The 18,703-nt window shown below is 43.2% G+C and overlaps 1 protein-coding gene across 4 annotated transcripts in view; it reads right to left on the minus strand.

The window, feature by feature from the left end:
- Window positions 1-18,703, minus strand: part of ZNF740 (zinc finger protein 740) — a 73,928-nt gene that overhangs the window by 47,112 nt on the left and 8,113 nt on the right. For 3 of the 4 annotated variants that reach the window (XM_068267224.1, XM_068267225.1, XM_068267223.1), the window contains exons 2-4: window positions 12,654-12,759; window positions 10,159-10,335; window positions 1,069-1,155 (exon numbers count right to left, since the gene is read on the minus strand). In XM_068267224.1, the coding sequence (XP_068123325.1) occupies window positions 1,069-1,155; window positions 10,159-10,335; window positions 12,654-12,677 (288 nt within the window). In that variant the 5' untranslated portion in view covers window positions 12,678-12,759. The remainder of the gene's footprint in view (window positions 1-1,068; window positions 1,156-10,158; window positions 10,336-12,653; window positions 12,760-18,703) is intronic. The other variant, XM_068267226.1, reaches the window with a different exon arrangement.

Consider the following 18,703-nt stretch of genomic DNA (forward strand, 5'->3'; position numbering starts at 1 on the left):
TAAAATTATAGCACTATTTTCCCTAAACATGTTTTACAGAGTGATGTACCATTCACCACCTTCATCTGAGACTCTGCCTCTCTGGAATGCTTTTACGGTATTTATATATATCTCCAATTATTTGCCTGTGGCTAATTAACTTCATAAAGGTGGCCACTAATGATCCAATTTTAGCGAAAAATCGTTTGAGCGAGCAGAAATTCTGATCAGAAGTGAAATCGTTCACTACACCGCCATTGAACCAATCTTTGCTTCCTATCTATCACGACCAACAAGAAAATACAAATTTTGGTTCAACGAAAATTCAATCGGACGATTGTTTTAGTAATCGTTCATAATCGATTGTGCACATCAACTGAGATTATTTACAACCAATCCGATCAGAATTTCTGATCGCTCAAACGATTTTTCGCTAGAAATTGTACCGTTAGTGGCCACCTTAAGTTTCACAATGTTCTATTGTGGTTTTTTTGAACCCTTATACAACTGTTCCAGTCTTGTTTCCTCTGCCATGTTATCAAGTGTGTTGCTTGCATCAAATTTAGAATGAGTGCGCATTTCTCATAAAATTAGATTTGATACATTTGAGGTTTGTCCATATACAATTACCTTTTTCTCCTGAGAAACTTTTTCACCTTCTCTTTAAAGTAACTTTTCAGCATTATGCATTTCAAGAAGTACCAAAAAGTAAGTAAAAAAGTACTACCAAAATCATTTTGAGTATTTTCTTGTTGGTGATTTAAAACACATTTTATTGACAAGTTGCGATCATCTCACCTTGGAGAAAAAGTTAATTTCATATGGGCTGTTTTCTTTGTACTATTTTCACAAAAATATAGGATTACATGATTTGATGATGATGAGTAAGCAATTACATTGTTTTATTAACATCTTACACAGTGTCCCAATGCTAGTTAAAATAGGGAGGTATATATAAAAAAATTTAGTACTGCAGTTCCAATCACATAGCAAATCCAGGCTCTTATTTGAAGGTCCCGGGAAGTGTAGCCAATGTATACACCAGCTAAATCATGGAAAAGATATCTCAGCGGCTACAGATGTCCATACCTTCTTGTGACTTTTACTGGCCTTGGAAACCATGGTTGGCTCATCATCATCTCTTATAATGATTGGTTTTGAATCTTTATGCGATTCCTAATTGAAAAGAAAGATGGCGTTAATAAATATAAAGAAAACACCAAAGTTATATTGACAAGTCAATACATTGGAGCGTAAAGAGAACCAGAATCATGGAACAAAAGCCAAGAAAAAAATGCAAGTCCTCTTATTGGTCACACTTGTAAGTAGTATGGCCACGCCCATGTAATAGTCCAGGCCCTAAACTGGTGCAGAGATTGAAGTTGGGTCACCAGCTTGGGCGAAGCAAATTCTAAACACTAGAGTTAAAACTCACAAGGACTAGATGTAATCAACAAGATGTACATAATCCCAGCTTGCATGCAAATTAAATTCAAATGATATGCAGCTTGGAGCTGGACTAATCAGAATCAGCAGAAAGTACATTTGACCAACATTAAAAGACTGTCATTCCTTGGCAAATCAGATACACTTTACCTCTAAAGCCCAATCTACACGATACGATTCTTTATACGATTCTATTTACGATGCGATTAAATCCAACATGTCCGATCGGGATTCGATTCAATTTGCTATTGCAAAACAATGGCAAATCGAATTGAATTGAATCCTGATCGGACATGTCGGATTTAATTGGATCGTAAATAGAATCGTAATCGAATCGAATAAAGAATCGTATCGTGTAGATTGGGCTCAATACCAAGAGGATCATTGGAGTAAATTTTCTAATGTACTAAAAATCAATTAATCCAACAATCATGAGTGCTATTGAAGTGAAAAAAATGTATTGCCAAACAATTGAGATAGAGAATTTAAAAATTAACACTTTCGGGACCGGGCAGTTCTGGCCCCTTAAAGTACATCTGGACTGAGAATGATACGGAGGCTGCAATATGCATTTCCTTTTAAACAATACCAGTTGCCTGGCAGCTCTGTGGCTACCATAGTGTCTGAATCACAAGCATGTAGCCAATTCAGTCGAAAAAAAACGTATCGGCGCGCTTGCTCAGGGTCTATGGCTAAGGGGTTATTTTCACTGGGAGCAGCTGCCGTTTTCAACCGTAGGGTTACAAATGCGGCTATTCAGCTACGTTACTTTGCAGCCAAAAGGTGCCTGGTGGCTGGCAGACAGGAAGCTGAACTAGCCGACAAATACACAGTTCAGCCACCTGTTTGTAAGAGGCCAAAGTGTAATTTACTGTCATTAGATTTTGCACGCAAAGGGGCTTCGGAACGCCAAAACTCTGGACGTAAATAGCAACAATGTGGAAAGTCCAGCAAAGCCATTGGAGAGCTCCTGGTACAGTGCTGCTGTATTCTGCAAGCATACTTCTGTATAGGTACAGCAACAGGTAAAAGCTTCAAAACAACCAGCGGTAATTAAACCTCAGCAGCAATTATGCAACCAAGGTTTAGTAAGGCTTATGAAGGGTAAATGTTAGTGTGCTGTATCACATTTCGAGGGCTCTTCAGGCAACAAGGCAGATTGGAGTATGGAATAACGCAAGAGATCTTTGCAAACTTTGACTGTATTTCTAAATTATGCTCCATTAGAAAGTAAAGCCAGGTACACACTTCCAAATTTGATTACCTCTATCTAGTGTAAGGCCTAACAGATTGTGAATACTAAGAACAGATTTTGTGTAGGTAAGATCTCATACTACATGGAAGTGGTTAGATTGGCCAGTCAAAATTGGATGGGTTTACCAGACATAAAAGTTTGCAGCCCTTGATTAGATCATCTTAGTTCCTGTTTGCAGGATAACTTATGTTCTCCCAATTTAGTAAACAAACCCTGATGTATCTGCATTCAGTCTCCTAAATAGACCTATTCGCTGCATCCAGAACGAGAGGATGCCTTGCACATCTTAATTTTTTTCAACACTAACTGAAAACTGTATGATTGACAAATAGCCCAATGCTGCAGGAGGGTTGAGATTTCAGCTGTACAGGAAGTATAATAAGATGGCTTGAGTGCAGCTTTTTCAGAAGACCCACTTTCCAAACACCTTTAGACACAGGTTCAATGTAAAGTCTTCTGCTCTTACACTTTAATAGATAGATGGATCTACAGCACATAGGCTATCATTCATAAAGCATTTCCGCATGCGGTAATGCAGAAAACAGCTGACTTAACCGAGCACTTAGCAAAACGTCAATTCATAAAAGAAGTTACCGCATAAAAAGCTGAAATTCCCGAGCAGGTAGGTAAATTACCGCCTTATGCAGTGATTAACTCAACACGTCAGTAAATGTCAATTCGTAAAGATTCAAGCAGGTACCTGGTAATGGCACAGAGAATACCGCCTGCTTTGAAGGGGTGATAAGAGAGTGATAACAGCAAAGTTAATGGAGACAGATCTCCCAGGCAGCAGCAGAGCGATCAGAAAAAACAAGGCTTCCCATAAATACACCAGGTTGTGTTTTGTTTTTAACCTCTTGGGTACCTGTTTTCACATGTATTTCACATCAGAAAGCCTGCATGTGTAAAATTTCTTGAAGTTCTGCTAAGCTGTGACAATTATATAGATTGTTTAGAAAGACTAAGGGCTCGTTCACACTATAAGAGCTTTTCTAAGCACTTGTGATTTTAAAAGCTTTTGCTAATGTTATCCTAGGCGAGTGTTCACACTGCAGTGATGTGATTTTGAATAAATCCCCCATAGCATTGCATTAGCAGGAGCTTTTAAAATCTGTAGCGTATAACCTCCCTAGCGTTCTGGATGAGCTGAGCTCGTCCAGACGCCGGAGGTCACCGTTCAGGCCTTGCTGGGCCGATTTGAGTAATTTTTTTTCTAGCACTTTGCTAGCTGCGTGTTTAATTCGATCGCCGCCGATCTGCCGCTACCCGACGCGAAAGAGGGCCCCCCCGGTACCCCTGTGCAGCCTGGCCAATCAGTGGCAGGCAGCGCTGAGGGGTGGATCGGGAGTCCCAGTGACGTCACAACGTCGATGACGTGACTCCGTTCGTCGCCATGGCGACAGGGAAGCCCTGTAGGAAATCCCGTTCAGAACAGGATTTCCGGATGGGACTTCACGCCCGCGCCGATCGGAGACGCTGGGGGGGGGGCGCCGCAGGGAGCAGCCAATCATGTAGCTAGCGCTACATTATATATATATATATATATATATATATATATATATATATATATATATATATATATATATATATATATATATATATATATATATATATATATATATATATATTTCCCAGAACGTCTCAGGACAGCAACCCTGAGACTTGTCTCCATCCAAACTACACTGGACAGGAACTAGATGAAAAAGATTTGCATAATTGGTTAGGCAGGAAGAACATATATAAACCCATCATGCTCTTACCCCCTCAGTTGTCTTCCTGTCCAATGTTGGGGAGGGCTGGCCACCCATGCTAGGTTGCAGGAGCCGCGGCTTGGATGATCCCCTGGGCTGCGCACGCTAGTTTGATGTGCGTGGGATCATGCTGCTCGCACGGCCTCCCTGGGATAGTCTGAGCGCAAAGGAAACAGAAGGAATCGGAAGCTCAGGAAGTCCCGCCCCAGGTCACGTGACCGGCGCCGCGCGTGACCCAGCGCCGGAAGCAGGAAGTTCCTGGCCCGGCGTGCGTTCCACAGGAGCGAGGCTGCATGGAAAGAGTCAGGAGGCGGCTGGCTCCGCAATCTGCGGCAATGGAAGCGCTTCTGGGAGCATTATTTTTGCCAAGGTAGGCATTTCTTGTATACGAAGGGGGCGGGCAAAAATGTTAGAGCTATTTAAGCTCGGCTGTAGTCACCATTTGACTGTTGGTGACTATGGAGGCTGCCACTGGATCTTCCTCCCAGGGCTCTGTGGAGTCAAGCTCCATTCCCTCTCTGGTATGTGCACGATGTCAATTGCTACATATCTGATAGAGAGGTTTGTTTGTTTTTTTTCTCAGGCTAATGGCTGGTATTTTGTTTGTATTTCAGCCTAAAGTGGATAAATCAGACTCTAAATCTGAATCCAGATCGGGATCAAGACAAGAGAGAGCTGATAAAATGGATAAGCCTGATAAGCCTGACAAATCTTTACCTCAGCCAAAAGCTTCACATAAAGCAAAGAAATGTGCTGTTTGTGGCAATAACTTGTCATCTTCATCTAAAATATTGTGTCAGGAGTGTACAAAGAAGATAGTTAGAGATGAAACTCCCACTATGATGAAAGAACTGAAGGGTTGGATAAGATCTGAGATCTCATCTGCAGTGCAGACAATTAAGGCACCTGAGGTTTCTTCTAAATCAGATCCTATCTCAAATCTTTCTGTGGTGGTTCCCGCACCCCCGTCTGTTACAGAAAGACCAGGTCCATCGGGTTCTGCCCCAGTAGAGGACATTACTTTGAAAAGGAAAAGGAGAGATGATGATTCAGCTGAATCAGACATGTCAGAAGGGGAGTTGGAAATTTCCTCGTTGGAGGATATTCCATCAGAAACGGAAAAATCGACAGATAAATCTGTTAAGAATCAAAAGTTTGCTTTTTCAACTGACTTTATGAAGGAGCTGTTAGAAGCTATGCACCAGGCTATGGGTATTACCATGGAACAAAAAACTTTGTCTCCCCTCGATCAAATGTATGAAACCCTTTCTGACCCTCAGATGACTTTTATACCAGTACATAGTAGTCTTAAGGGGCTCATCAAAAAAGAATGGGATAATCCTGATCGCAGAGCTTTTTGGCCAAAGGCATTGAATAAGAGATATCCTTATAGTCCGGAAGACCAGAAGTTTTGGGGGACAGCACCTAAGTTAGATCCGTCCCTGTCTAAAGTATCCAGAAGGTCAGATCTTCAATTTGAAGATTTTGGGAGCCTAAAGGACCCGATTGATAAGAAAATGGATAATATCTTAAGAAGGGCTTGGGAGGCAGCATCCTTGAACTTCAAACCTTCAATTGCCTCCACTGCAGTGGCAAGGTCGTTAAAGCTATGGTTGGTAGAGGTACAATCCCAGATTGCCTCTGGAATTTCCAGAGAAGAGATTTTGAATTTTTTTCCAAAGATTTTACATGCAACTAATTACTTATCTGATGCAGCAAATGACTCTGTAAGACTCACAGCAAGGACCACCGCCTTGGTCAACTCAGCCAGAAGGGGGATCTGGGTGAAGACCTGGCAAGGAGACACCTCATCTAAGTCAAAATTATGTAGTATTCCTTGTGAAGGAAGCTTGCTGTTTGGGTCGAAATTGGAGGAAACACTAGAAAGATCAGCTGACAGGAAAAAGAATTTTCCGTACAAAAGAAAAACTTTTCGCCCTAATCGTTCCTTTCGTGCCTCTGAAAAGACGGAACAGGCGAATAAAGGTTCCCAAAGAAGAAAGTGGATCCCTAATAAAACTCAGCGATCAAGAAATAACCCCCCTTATGCCTCCTCTGGACAACAGCCGAAGCAATGACGCCAGGATTCCAGTGGGGGGCAGGCTAGCCCACTACTACGAGCAATGGCAAACAGTCTTCAGAAACAGGTGGCTATTGGATATTGTCTTACAGGGATACAAAATAGAGTTTGTAGCCCCGACACCCTCCCAGTTCTTTATCACCCCCTCTCCAAGTATACCAGCTCAGGCCATGGCTCTCCAACACGAAGTGTCATCCTTATTGGAAAAAAGAGTCATCCGAAAAGTGCCAAGGTGTCAGGAAAGACTGGGATTCTACTCTCCTGTATTCCTCATAAAGAAGCCTCAGGGAAGTTACAGATTCATCCTAAATCTAAAAAGACTGAACAAAGTAGTGAGATACAGAAAATTCCGGATGGACAACATCCGTTCAGTGGTGAACCTCCTACAGGAAGAATGCTACTTGACATCATTGGATCTCAAAGATGCCTATCTTCACTTACCTATTCATCTAGAATCTCAACAGTTCCTGAGGTTCGCAGTGGTGTTACAAGGAGAGGTAAGGCACTTTCAGTTTGTTGCTTTACTCTTTGGTTTATCATCTGCTCCGTGGCTTTTCACTAAGGTGATGGCAGAGGTATTAGCTGGCCTTAGGCTTCAATCTATCCAAATCATGTCATATTTAGATGACCTGCTTATTTGGGGCCCTTCAGTGGATATTGTAAATCACCAATTGAATATCACTATAGACTTCCTTCAGACCCTGGGGTGGTTAATTAACTGGGAAAAATCAGCTTTGACTCCCCGCCAAAAGATGGAATTCTTGGGGTTTGAGATCTGTACAGTCAGCAAAAGACTTTTTCTGCCTGATAGAAAATCAACAATGTTGTTAAAGTCTGTTCTCTCTTTTCAGAATCTGAAGTCAATATCTCTGAGGAAGGCTATGGCATTATTGGGGACAATAACCTCTTCATTCCCAGCAGTGCAGTGGGGTCAACTTCACTCCAGAGTTCTACAGTCCTGGATTCTATCCAAATGGGACAAACGCATCTCCTCTCTGGACAGGAGACTCTTAGTTCCATGGAGCATCAAACAATCCTTACTCTGGTGGATCGAGCCTCAGAATCGCCGGAAGGGGAATCTTTGGGAGTTCCCAACACAGTGTGTCATAACAACAGATGCGAGTTCTTGGGGATGGGGAGCTCATCTGGACTCTCACACAGCCCAGGGACAGTGGTCGGACAAGTCTCGTCTTCAGTCCTCAAACAGCAGAGAGTTACAGGCAGTTTGGGAGTCTCTACAAGCTTTCAGTACTCAGATTCTACAAGCACATGTCACGATCCGTACAGACAACAGTACTGTGGTTGCTTACATAAACCATCAAGGGTGGACGAGGAGCAGATCGCTGCTACATCAGTCCGCAAAGATGCTGCACTGGGCAGAACGGAATGTACAGTCTTTGAAAGCGGTTCACCTGAAAGGAACCTTGAATTGCCTAGCGGATTATCTAAGCAGACGAAAGCTTTCACAGGACGAGTGGAGTCTCAACGACCGAGTGTTTCAACAGCTCACAGATCGGTGGGATGTACCTCAGGTGGATCTGTTCGCCAGGAAAATCAATGCGAAGTGCCGTCTGTTTTGCTCCCTGTGTCCCGAAGACAGGCCCTGGATGCATTCTCAATCAACTGGAGTCACCAAATAATTTACATGTTTCCCCCTATCCATTTGATATCGAAGGTGGTCAACAAGATTTATCGAGACAGAGCTCAAGGAATTCTAGTGGTCCCATATTGGCCCAAGAGACCATGGTTTGCGCTGCTACAGAGGTTAGCTTCAGATCATCTAATCCTTCCAGACCACTCGGACTTATTACTCCAGGGGCCAGCAGTTCACCCCAACTTGAACCTCCTTCATCTTTCTGCCTGGAGCCTGAGTGGCGATTACTAAAGAATAAAGGTTTCTCTAACAGACTTTCAGAGACACTTATACAAAGCAGAAAGAAGGTTACACGTCAGATCTACTACAAGGCATGGAGAGTTTATAGTTCCTGGTGTGACACCAACGCCAGAGATTTGTCACAATCCAACTCAGTTTTAGAATTTCTTCAAAGTGGGTTTCAGAAGGGTTTAAGCATCAGTACCCTAAAAGTACAGGTGTCAGCTTTGAGTGTCTTCCTTGACAGGAGACTGGCTGAAGAAGAATATGTCATAAGATTTTTTAAGGCTTTAAAAAGACTTCGTCCTTCTGTTCAGAATAGAGTACCTCCTTGGGACCTAAACACAGTACTGCAGAGTTTATGTGATCCTCCTTTTGAGCCTTTGAAGGAAAGTTCAGATAAACATTTGTCACTCAAGACAGCGTTTCTCTTGGCGATAACATCAGCCAGAAGAGTGGGGGAATTACAGGCATTGTCCATCTTAGAGCCTTACTGTATTGTATCAGATGACAGGATTACACTGAAGTTGGACCCAGCTTTCTTACCCAAGGTGGTGTCTAAATTCCACAGGTCGCAGGAGATATTCCTTCCTTCTTTTTGCAATAATCCAGCAAACCAAAAGGAGGAAAGATTGCATCATCTGGATGTCAGAAGATGTGTTATGGAGTATATGCAACGCACTAGTTCTTGGAGACATTCGAATGCCCTGTTGGTACTATTTGCAGGGAAGTTCAGAGGTAAACAGGCGTCTAAAGCAACTATAGCCAGATGGATAAAGCAGGCTATTTATCTCGCTTATGCCCAACAAGGAAAGCAACTTTCAGCTAAAGTGAAAGCTCACTCAACCAGAGCAGTGTCAACTTCCTGGGCTGAGAGGGCAGGAGCATCGGTTGAGCAAATCTGCAAGGCAGCCACCTGGTCAAGTCACAACACATTTGTGAAACACTATAGGCTTGATGTCTTATCTAGTGCCGATTTAAGTTTCGGTAGAAAGGTGTTGCAGGCTGTGGTCCCTCCCTAATATTTATCTTTTATATCATATCAGGGTTGCTGTCCTGAGACGTTCTGGGAAAGACCAAAATTACTTACGGTAATGTCTTTTCCAGAAGTCGAAAGGACAGCACCCTTACTACCCACCGCTGTTTTCTATTAAAATTTATTTGAAGCATCATGATGTGTGGAGTCTTTTTTACCAACTGAGGGGTAAGAGCATGATGGGTTTATATATGTTCTTCCTGCCTAACCAATTATGCAAATCTTTTTCATCTAGTTCCTGTCCAGTGTAGTTTGGATGGAGACAAGTCTCAGGGTTGCTGTCCTTTCGACTTCTGGAAAAGACATTACCGTAAGTAATTTTGGTCTATATATATATATATATATATATATATATATATATATATATATATATATATATATAGGCGGAAAAAAAACTCCCGCGGCTGTACGGCCTTGGGAATCAGAACGCCCAGCAGGTTAAAAAGCTTGTATAGTGTGAACAGGCCCTTACAGGCAGGTTCAGGCAGTACGACAAAAAATGCTCTTGTTGTAATGCTGTCTATGCAGGAACAGGAATGTAACAATGTTGTAACATTGTTACCTACAGCTGGGCTTCGGGAAAAAAAACACATTTTCTATCACAGGTGTGAAAAGGTTTATGAATTAGCACACAGAAGTCTAAAATACCGAATGCAGTATATTCCAGCTCAGATTTTTTGTACCGCACATGCTTTTATGAATGATAGCCATAGTGTTTGTGTGTGTGTCTTCTCATACCGGCTCCTCGGTGTCCGAAATTTCAGTTATTTCTTCCACATCATCATCGTCATCATCTTCACCTTCATCGCTTCCTATTGTACGCGACAGGCTGGCACTCAGCATCCCCAGCTTCTTACCAGCCGCAGAATGAAGGAGACTTAGCCCAGAAATCCCCTCGCAGCCTAGAAGCCGACGCTGAAACAGAATGATGTTACTCTTTTTTTTTAATAAAAATACAGTGTAAATTTTGACATGCTTACATTATATATCTGGAAGCCGAATGTGGAATTTGATTGGTCCATGTTCAAGCTGCATGAATTTGCATAATACTGCATCAACTCAGAATTATTTGCATCTCATTGATCAAATCTAGGGATCCTGATGCTGGGAATACACGGTTTGTTTCTGCTGCAGATAGATGGCTCGATAGATAATTTCCGACATGTCCGATTGTTTCGCCACTCGATTTCTCATAGAGGTAAATAGAAAAAGATACTAAAAACGAGCGAAAGATAAGAGAATCGACTGCAGAATCTAGTGGCAAAAACGATCGGCAGAAACGAACCGTGTATTCCCAGCATTAGACAAACCAAGCGGCCTCAAGAGGGCTGGAGGAAGCCCCAGGTAAGTATCAAAATCGAAACTTTGTTCGGCTCAGGTACACTGTTAGTTCCAAAATGCAAGATCTCTTTATTTGCCTTTATAAACAGCTACTATGCACCCAATTTAAAAATTTATATTTTTATTTGAACTTAAACTGAATTCTAAAAATAAGTACTATTTACAATTTAATTAAGAATTCATAGAAAATTATTCGCTCTTATGGTGGCCACTAATGACCCAATCTGACAAAATCTGGGGGGGGGGGGGGGGGGGGGGGGGAAGAGAGAGAGAAGGAGGAGAAGCAGCAGCAGCAGCAGAGTAAACTAAATGAACACATTGAAAACAGTCCCTTAAAGGGAAGATCCACGGTGATATAAAATAAAAATACGAATCCGCTTACCTGGGGCTTCCTCCAGCCGGTGGCAGGCAGGACGTGCCCTCGACGCCGCTCCGGAGGCTCCCAGTTGTCTCCAGTGGCTTACCCGACCTGGCCAGGCCGGCTTCCAGGTCGGGCTCTTCAGCGCTCCAATGTGCATCTCACTTGGTTGTGCTGACGTCATCGGACATCCTCCAAGCTGTACTGCGCAGTACAGCCTAGAGGCTGTCCAATGACGTCAGCGCGACCAAGTGAGACACACGTTGGAGCGCACAAGAGCCCGACCTCGAAGCCGGCTTGGCCAGGTCAGGTGAGCCACCGGAGACGACCGGGAGCCTGCGGAGCGGCGTCGAGGGCACGTCCTGCCTGTCACGGGCTGGAGGAAGCCTCAGGTATGTGGATTCGTATTTTTTGTTCTCCGTGAACCCTCCCTTTAAATCCAATGGTAAGGTTGGACAAAAAAAAAAAAATGGATCACTAGTGGGAACCTTAAGGGTTGTGTCTCATCATGCCGGACCAGCTGGAGGGAGTAGTGTACCTGGTGCGCTGTACCTGGTCCAGTGGTCCGCTGGAGATGCTCATAGTGTGGGTGGAAGCAGGCCATGCCCATGGATATGGCAAAGCATCCATTCCCATTAGTGATGGTTCAGGTCAGGTTTTATTTTAAAGGACAATTGAGGTAACATGTGACATGATGAGATTGACATGTGTGTTCCTTTTTTTTTTTACTTTCTCTGCCTGAAAAAGTTAAACATCACGTATGCAAGAGAAAGTTTCTGTCCGGGTTGGGACCGGGACGGACTGGGTCAGACTATAGCTTAACCCTCACTGATAAAAAAAATTACAGCCATAAAACACTTTCCTGTCAGTAAATGCCTCCTCAAAGCAGGAAAGAGATAAAAAGGGTCAATAATTCATAGATTTAGGCTCTGGCATACTTCAATGAAGGTGTCATTGAGCAGAGACAATGAAACAGTAAAAACTAGATTTAAATATAAAATAAAACTGTGGGATATCTTAAAAAAAAGTCATTTTAGGAGAAGGAGGATAGATACAATTGTTTTTCTCTTGTATTTATTTTCGCCTCGGATGTCCTTTAACTTTTAAGAGTTTAATTCTGCTACAGTAATATGAATGACTAGAGTAGTAGCAGAATGGCGAAATGCTTGCCACAGTAGTCCTTTCATTATTAACAAAAGGCATCAGAGTAAAGCTGGCCAAACACGCATCCAATCTGCTGGTTATCTATGATGCAGCAAGCCGAATTGATCGTTATTTCGGTCACGGCGGTAGATCAACAGACCATAGCACTGCACTGTATCAAAAAGTGCAACGCTGCAGGTCAACAGATTTTATGGTGCAATCTATTAAAGATCTGTATGCTGTGTAGTGTTTGGGGAGACTTGATCACTCTCTGATTAGATTCAGATCAGAGAAGGATTCAGAAGAGAATTTCAGATGAGAAAAAAAAGTGAACATGGGCTGTGCCCAGCCATAGCAGATAATATTCAAGAATATAATGAATAACACTAACTGCATTTCTGTGTAAGTGGGCCATCTGTAAGCAGCTGTCAATGTCTTGTCCAGGGAGCAGGGTAGCAAATCTCACAGTCTCTCAACACAATCCGTTCATAACAGTTCTGAAACAAAAGAAAGGGAACAACTAAGCATGAGCATTTCATCAGACTGATGGAACACACAGTGAGAAATGTCAAACTCCAGGCAAAGTGTGCAAAGACATATCATATCCATATGTGTATAAAGTGAAATGAACATCATACACCTTTTCATAATTGGTCATCTCTTGTCCTGTCCTGTAGTAGTTGCTGAAATAAAATGAACATGAATGGCTGCGTTGCATTTTTAATTGACTTGCATGAGAAGTGCGCCAAATTCACAGCGGTTTAAAAAAAAAAAAAAGCAAAAGCAAAATCGGTCATGGCAATTTTACCACAATTTTGAAACATTGAAGTGAATTACAATAAGCGATTTTAGAAATACAAACGCAGCCAGTGTGGATCAGCTCTTGAGCTACATGCACACGCTGGATTAAACTTGGCCTGACGATAATCTATCTCGTGTACAGAACCCTCCATTCCCCCCCTAAGGACGTTGGCGAGTGATCCTGGTGGATTGACTTGGCCGGGCCAATTGTTCTCCCCACTCAACCTGCCTGCTCTGTGACATTTCCCGTGCAACATTCCGTTGACACCCCCTCCCCCAAATAAAAAATGCATCACTAGCTAGAAGTCTGTACAGCCTTCTCCCCCCCCCCCCCCCCCACACACACACACACACACACACACACACACACTTGCCCGAGAGACTAAAAGCTGATTCCTGCCAGAGAGCATGCCTTGCAGTCTGTACAATGCCTTGTATTGGAGAGAGAGTTTACTTTTTTGTTTTTATCAATGGTCAGCAGAACTAGTTACTGCTAGGAATCATGGGAAGCTTACATCTGAGGTAGTATGACTTATACAGTCAGATAGGAAAGAGGTGACCAACTAGAGTCAATTTTATATAAAAACTGGTAGCCCAGTGGGATGGGAAATACAAAAAAATAAAAATAAATAAATTTGCTAGCTGAAGTCTCTGTCGCTCTTGAATACACGTCCCCACTTAAAGGAAACCAGAGATGAATGAATACACACAAAATAAACATATCCCCCGATAGATTTTGAAAAATAGCTTTTTTTTTTCCTTTTTCACTTCCTGATGTCATTGTATTTATTCATAAAAGGGCTTGGGAAATCGCTATACAAAGTGCTTTTCCTATACCTTTTAATTATAGGCAAATCGCCCAGAAAATGGTACAGGCAGTGCTTTGGTGATCGGAATCGAACCGATCATATGTGAATACTCTCAAAGGGATTCAGTGCACACGCAGTTTTAGGGCGATTTTCTACACCGGCGCTTAAAAAAATCCACAAAACGCTCTAGGTCTGAACAAGCCCTTATAGGACAAAATGTGTGAGAGGTATGGAGGCTGACATTTATTTTCTTTACAGCAATACCAGTTATCTGGCAGTTCTGCTGATCCTTTTCCTCTAATACTTTTAACCATAGACCCTGAACAAGCATGCAGCACATGAGGTGTTTCTGACATTGTTGTTAGGTCTGCCAAGATTAGCTGCATGCTTGTTTCTGGTATTACTCAGACACCATTGCAGCCAAATAGATCAACAGGACTACCAGGCAACTAGTATTGTTTACAAGGAAATAAACATAGCATCCTCCATATATCTTTCAGTTAAGGTGTCCTTTAAACAATGCACATTGCCTGGCTGTCCTGCTGATCCACTGCCTCTTAGCCATGGTCCCTGAACAAGCACACAGATGTGCGATTTAGACAGTACTGACCGAAAAGATGAGCAGGACTGCCAGGCAACTGGTATTGTTGTAAAGCAAATAAATATGTCTGCTTCCATTTGTCTCTCACCTCAGACTCCTTTTAAAGCGGTATCGTCACCATAAAAATCAAATTTCAACAGCAACTGGTCTGAGTGTATTAAGTGATAAAGATGCTAATCCTGCATTCAAAACTTTCAAAACTTTTTCTGCTGTTATGATTTGGAGTTATCACATACTTAAGGAGCACTGGCTCTTTAGTAGTCGTGCCAAAGAATTGCATGCTGGGGGTTCTTTTTATCTATAATCTATTCCTCCTCTTCCTTTTATTTCCCTGCCAGCTTCTTATCTGAAACCTAATCCTCTACTCACTTGGGTCTACAAGCAGGGCTGAGGTGACTCAGCAATTGGAGGAGACAAGAAAAAAAGTAAAGGGCAGAAATGACATCATGAGTTAGCCTTAACTGTGGGCAAAAGACATGGCCCCCACCAGGAACAGAATTCTCGTAATTTACTATAGAACATTCACTGAAATCTAAACGTGGACAGTATAATACATGTGTTATGTAAGTAGATCAAGTATTTGTCTACTTATATATGTGTTTTTCCCTGGCATAGTATGGCTGATCCTACTGCTTTAAAAGTGGTGGTAAATGGCTACAATGCAAGTCAATGGGAAACAGATTGTAGCTATGTATGGCACTTGTGATCCAAAGCCCTATTCAAGTGGTGCGAGTTTCAGATAGCCACCTTAGAGTAATTATAAGAGGAAATCTGTACTGTGGAATCTGTATCGTAAAATAAAAATAATCAGATTACACTTTTATAACAATGGTGGTCGAAAATTGTTGATCTGATTTTTAAAACTGGATACCAAAGAAAATGCAATTTGTTAGCAGATCTTTATGCACAGTTCCCTAAGGCTACTTACACACCAGGACGTTGCGTTTAGGGGACGTTATAGGGCACATAACGTGCCCCTAACGCAACGCCTGGTGCTCTCTGATGTGGACGTCAGAGTGAGCCGCGTTGTGCAGCTCACTCTGCCGTCCGTGATGCGTACTCTTGGACGCATGCGGCATCACGTGGTCCCGCCAGGCCAATCGCCGCACAGAGCGGCCGCTCCAGGAAGTAAACACTGCACGTCACACCGTGCAGTGAATATTAATTAGCCATGTGCCTGGCCGCTCTCCACTCCTCCCCAACACTGAGCATGTGCGCACAGTCTAACGCATAACGCACAGCATGCAGTACTCTCAACGGATGTGCTGCGTTACAATGTAACGCAACGTGGGCAATGTGAACAGCCCATTGATTTTTCATTACTGTGCGGTGGGGCTGCGTTACAGGCTGCACTAACGTGCGCCTGTAACGTCTTACTGTGAAAGATGCCTAAATGTATTTATGGTTTATCCGTCACAGATTCAGCCCCATTATCTTGCAGTAAACATTCAGAAACAAATGTCAAATTCCCATTATTCTGTTCATACTGATGTTGCAAAGAAATGGAACAAATGTCAAATTCCCATTATTCTGTTCATACTGATGTTGCAAAGAAATGGAATCACGGTTATAAAAGAAGATTGTGCTCTTAAAAAACATGAAAGCTGGGATTGTATCTCTCAGTGAAGATTCAGGGATATCATAGCCAAGATAAAAAAAAGCACAGCAGCGGATAAAGCTGAACCTGACGGACGAGCTGTTTACAGAGAACACACTACACACAACTAGCCAGAAAATTGTTAAACAATACGCTATTCAACCGGACACTGACACACCTTCCAAATTTGGCCCAGCTAACTGCAACAACCAGCGTTAATGGATATGATGCTGGGAATACACAATGAGCTTTTTCAGCAGATTTACTGGCCAATTAATTTTCCATTCACTTCTATGAAACAAATCATTCAGAAAAACGATCAAAATCAGATCGGCCCTGTCGGAATTGATCTATTGAGCCATCTATCTGCCGAAAGAAACTCAGTGTTCTCATCAGGCTTTTAGCTGGGTGCTGCACCCGGCTAGTTGTGGTGAGCACCTGGCTGTTATCGGCTCACCTCCTTCTCTGTTGTAAGCAGAGTTGTGCAGAGAAGCACCGGCCCTGCATTCTCTCATCTCGCCTCACCCGGCTACTTTTTCATGCCACCCAGCTGGAAAAAAAATTCTGGGGAGAACACTGAAACTCATTGTGTATTCCCAGCATGAAAAATTGCAATTGTCCATTAAAACCGAAGTGTGTGTGGTTTTTTTTTGGTTGATTCTGAAGACTGGTCTAATACTTAATTTACATTTTCAGAGCGATTTTTAAAGGAATGTGGGTTCGGCAAGTGGGGTGGCAATCGACAAGCGAAGCAGCCTTAAGTGTTGCCCTTTGCTTAGGAATTGGCACAGTTTGCAGCGTTCATTTCGATTCAGCAGCCGGCTCTGGGTGTTTTGGCAATCCCTGCTATGAGGACAATACTGGTATGACCATGGGAAACACAGGAAGTTTGTAAGTGCCCCTATGGCTTACCCATGGAATGTCGTGACAAATCCGTGTGATTTTTAGAACCATTATAGACAGATTGTTTCGGCCAGCTGGTAGCGACCTGCAGCGCCTGCTGGTGTTGTGTTGATTCTGGTGTCTGATATGGGTGTTGCCATGAAATCTGGCTTAAGGTGTGTACACACCTTTGACTGATGTCACCTGTCGGTGATTGGGACCTGATCCCCTTGGGAAACAACATGGGGCCAGCCTGTACAGATGTGGAGTCAACTGTGTAGCTGACAACGCGTTCTGTTGCTATGCAGGGAGTCAGAGGGAAGACTAAGTGGCGCATATATGTCATCACACAGTGGGGGAGGGGAGGGGGAAATGAGTGCTGTGTATAAAGAAGTTGGCCGTCACTCGGCTGGGCTGATCGCTTGCGGGGCGACGGTTGGGGTCCCCTGTACACACATCTGAGTATCAGCTTAGGCAGTCGTTATTGGCTGCCTCAGTCAACTTTAGTCATGAGTGTGTACGAGGGTTTATAAGCATGCCTCGGAATTAGCAGTGATGACGTAATAACACAATAGGGAAAACGGATTTAAATGAACAATCAGTCCCTTCAGTCTTAAGGTGGCCCATACATCGGCAGATAACCACCAAATTCGACAACAGATAGATCCCTCTCTGATCAAAATTTGCTCAAAGAGGGATCTATTACAGCCACACACTGCAAATAGATTTAACCTTAAAATCTATTAAAAACGAAAAAAAAAATCTAAAATCTATGGAGCTGCCATGCAGGGCTGACTGCTAGACCCGCAGGTCCCACCCCCACTGGTGCGCTCCCATGGCATACAAGAAGTCACATAATGTACATGCCGTTGGGCCACATGGTACAGGTGCCCCAGTGGGGAGAGAGAGGCAAGTGTTATGTCCTCAGCAATATATTCATTTCAGTAGCACTTTTTAAGGCTGGCACAAGGAACTGCGGAAGGGTAGAGAGATCAGCAGTTCGACCCAGCAACTTGAATGATAATGATAATAATAATAATAATAATAATTGCAGTACTTGTATAGCGCCTTTCTCCTGTCGGACTCAAAACGCTTGCGAGGCAGCCACTAGAGCGCACTCAGTAGGCAGGAGCCGAGATAAGCCTCATACACACAATAGACTGAAGTAACTCAAAACGAATGACAGATCCGTGAGCAGACCCCCGAAGGTAAATAAATGCACGCTGCCCACCCCAAAAGCCAACAGCATTTACAAACTTTCATTGACGAGACACTTAAGCCAGAAAAAAAAAAAGCGTTTTACTCACCTGGGGCTTCTACCAGCCCCCTGCAGCAGTCCTGTGCCCTCGCAGTCACTCACTAATCTTCTGGTCCCCCGCTGCCAGCTAGTTTCGTTTTTGCCGACAGGCCCGTCAGGACTGGCCACGCGTAGCTTTTTCCGCATTCTCGACTGTAATTAGCGCTATTGCGGGCCGCAACACGTACAAAAATACACGTTGCCGCATTACGCACGCAAAGATATGCGGCAACGCGTATTTTTGTACGCGTTGCGGCCTGCAATATCACTAATTACAGTCGGGAATGCGGAAAAAGCTACGCGTGGCCAGTCCTGACGGGCCTGTCAGCAAAAACGAAACTAGCTGGCAGCGGGGGACCAGAGGATTAGTGAGTGACTGCGAGGGCACAGGACTGCTGCAGGGAGCTGGTAGAAGCCCCAGGTGAGTAAGAATCATTTTTTTTTTCTGGCTTAA

This window comes from Hyperolius riggenbachi, chromosome 2, assembly GCF_040937935.1.
Source record: "Hyperolius riggenbachi isolate aHypRig1 chromosome 2, aHypRig1.pri, whole genome shotgun sequence".
NCBI lineage: Eukaryota > Metazoa > Chordata > Amphibia > Anura > Hyperoliidae > Hyperolius > Hyperolius riggenbachi.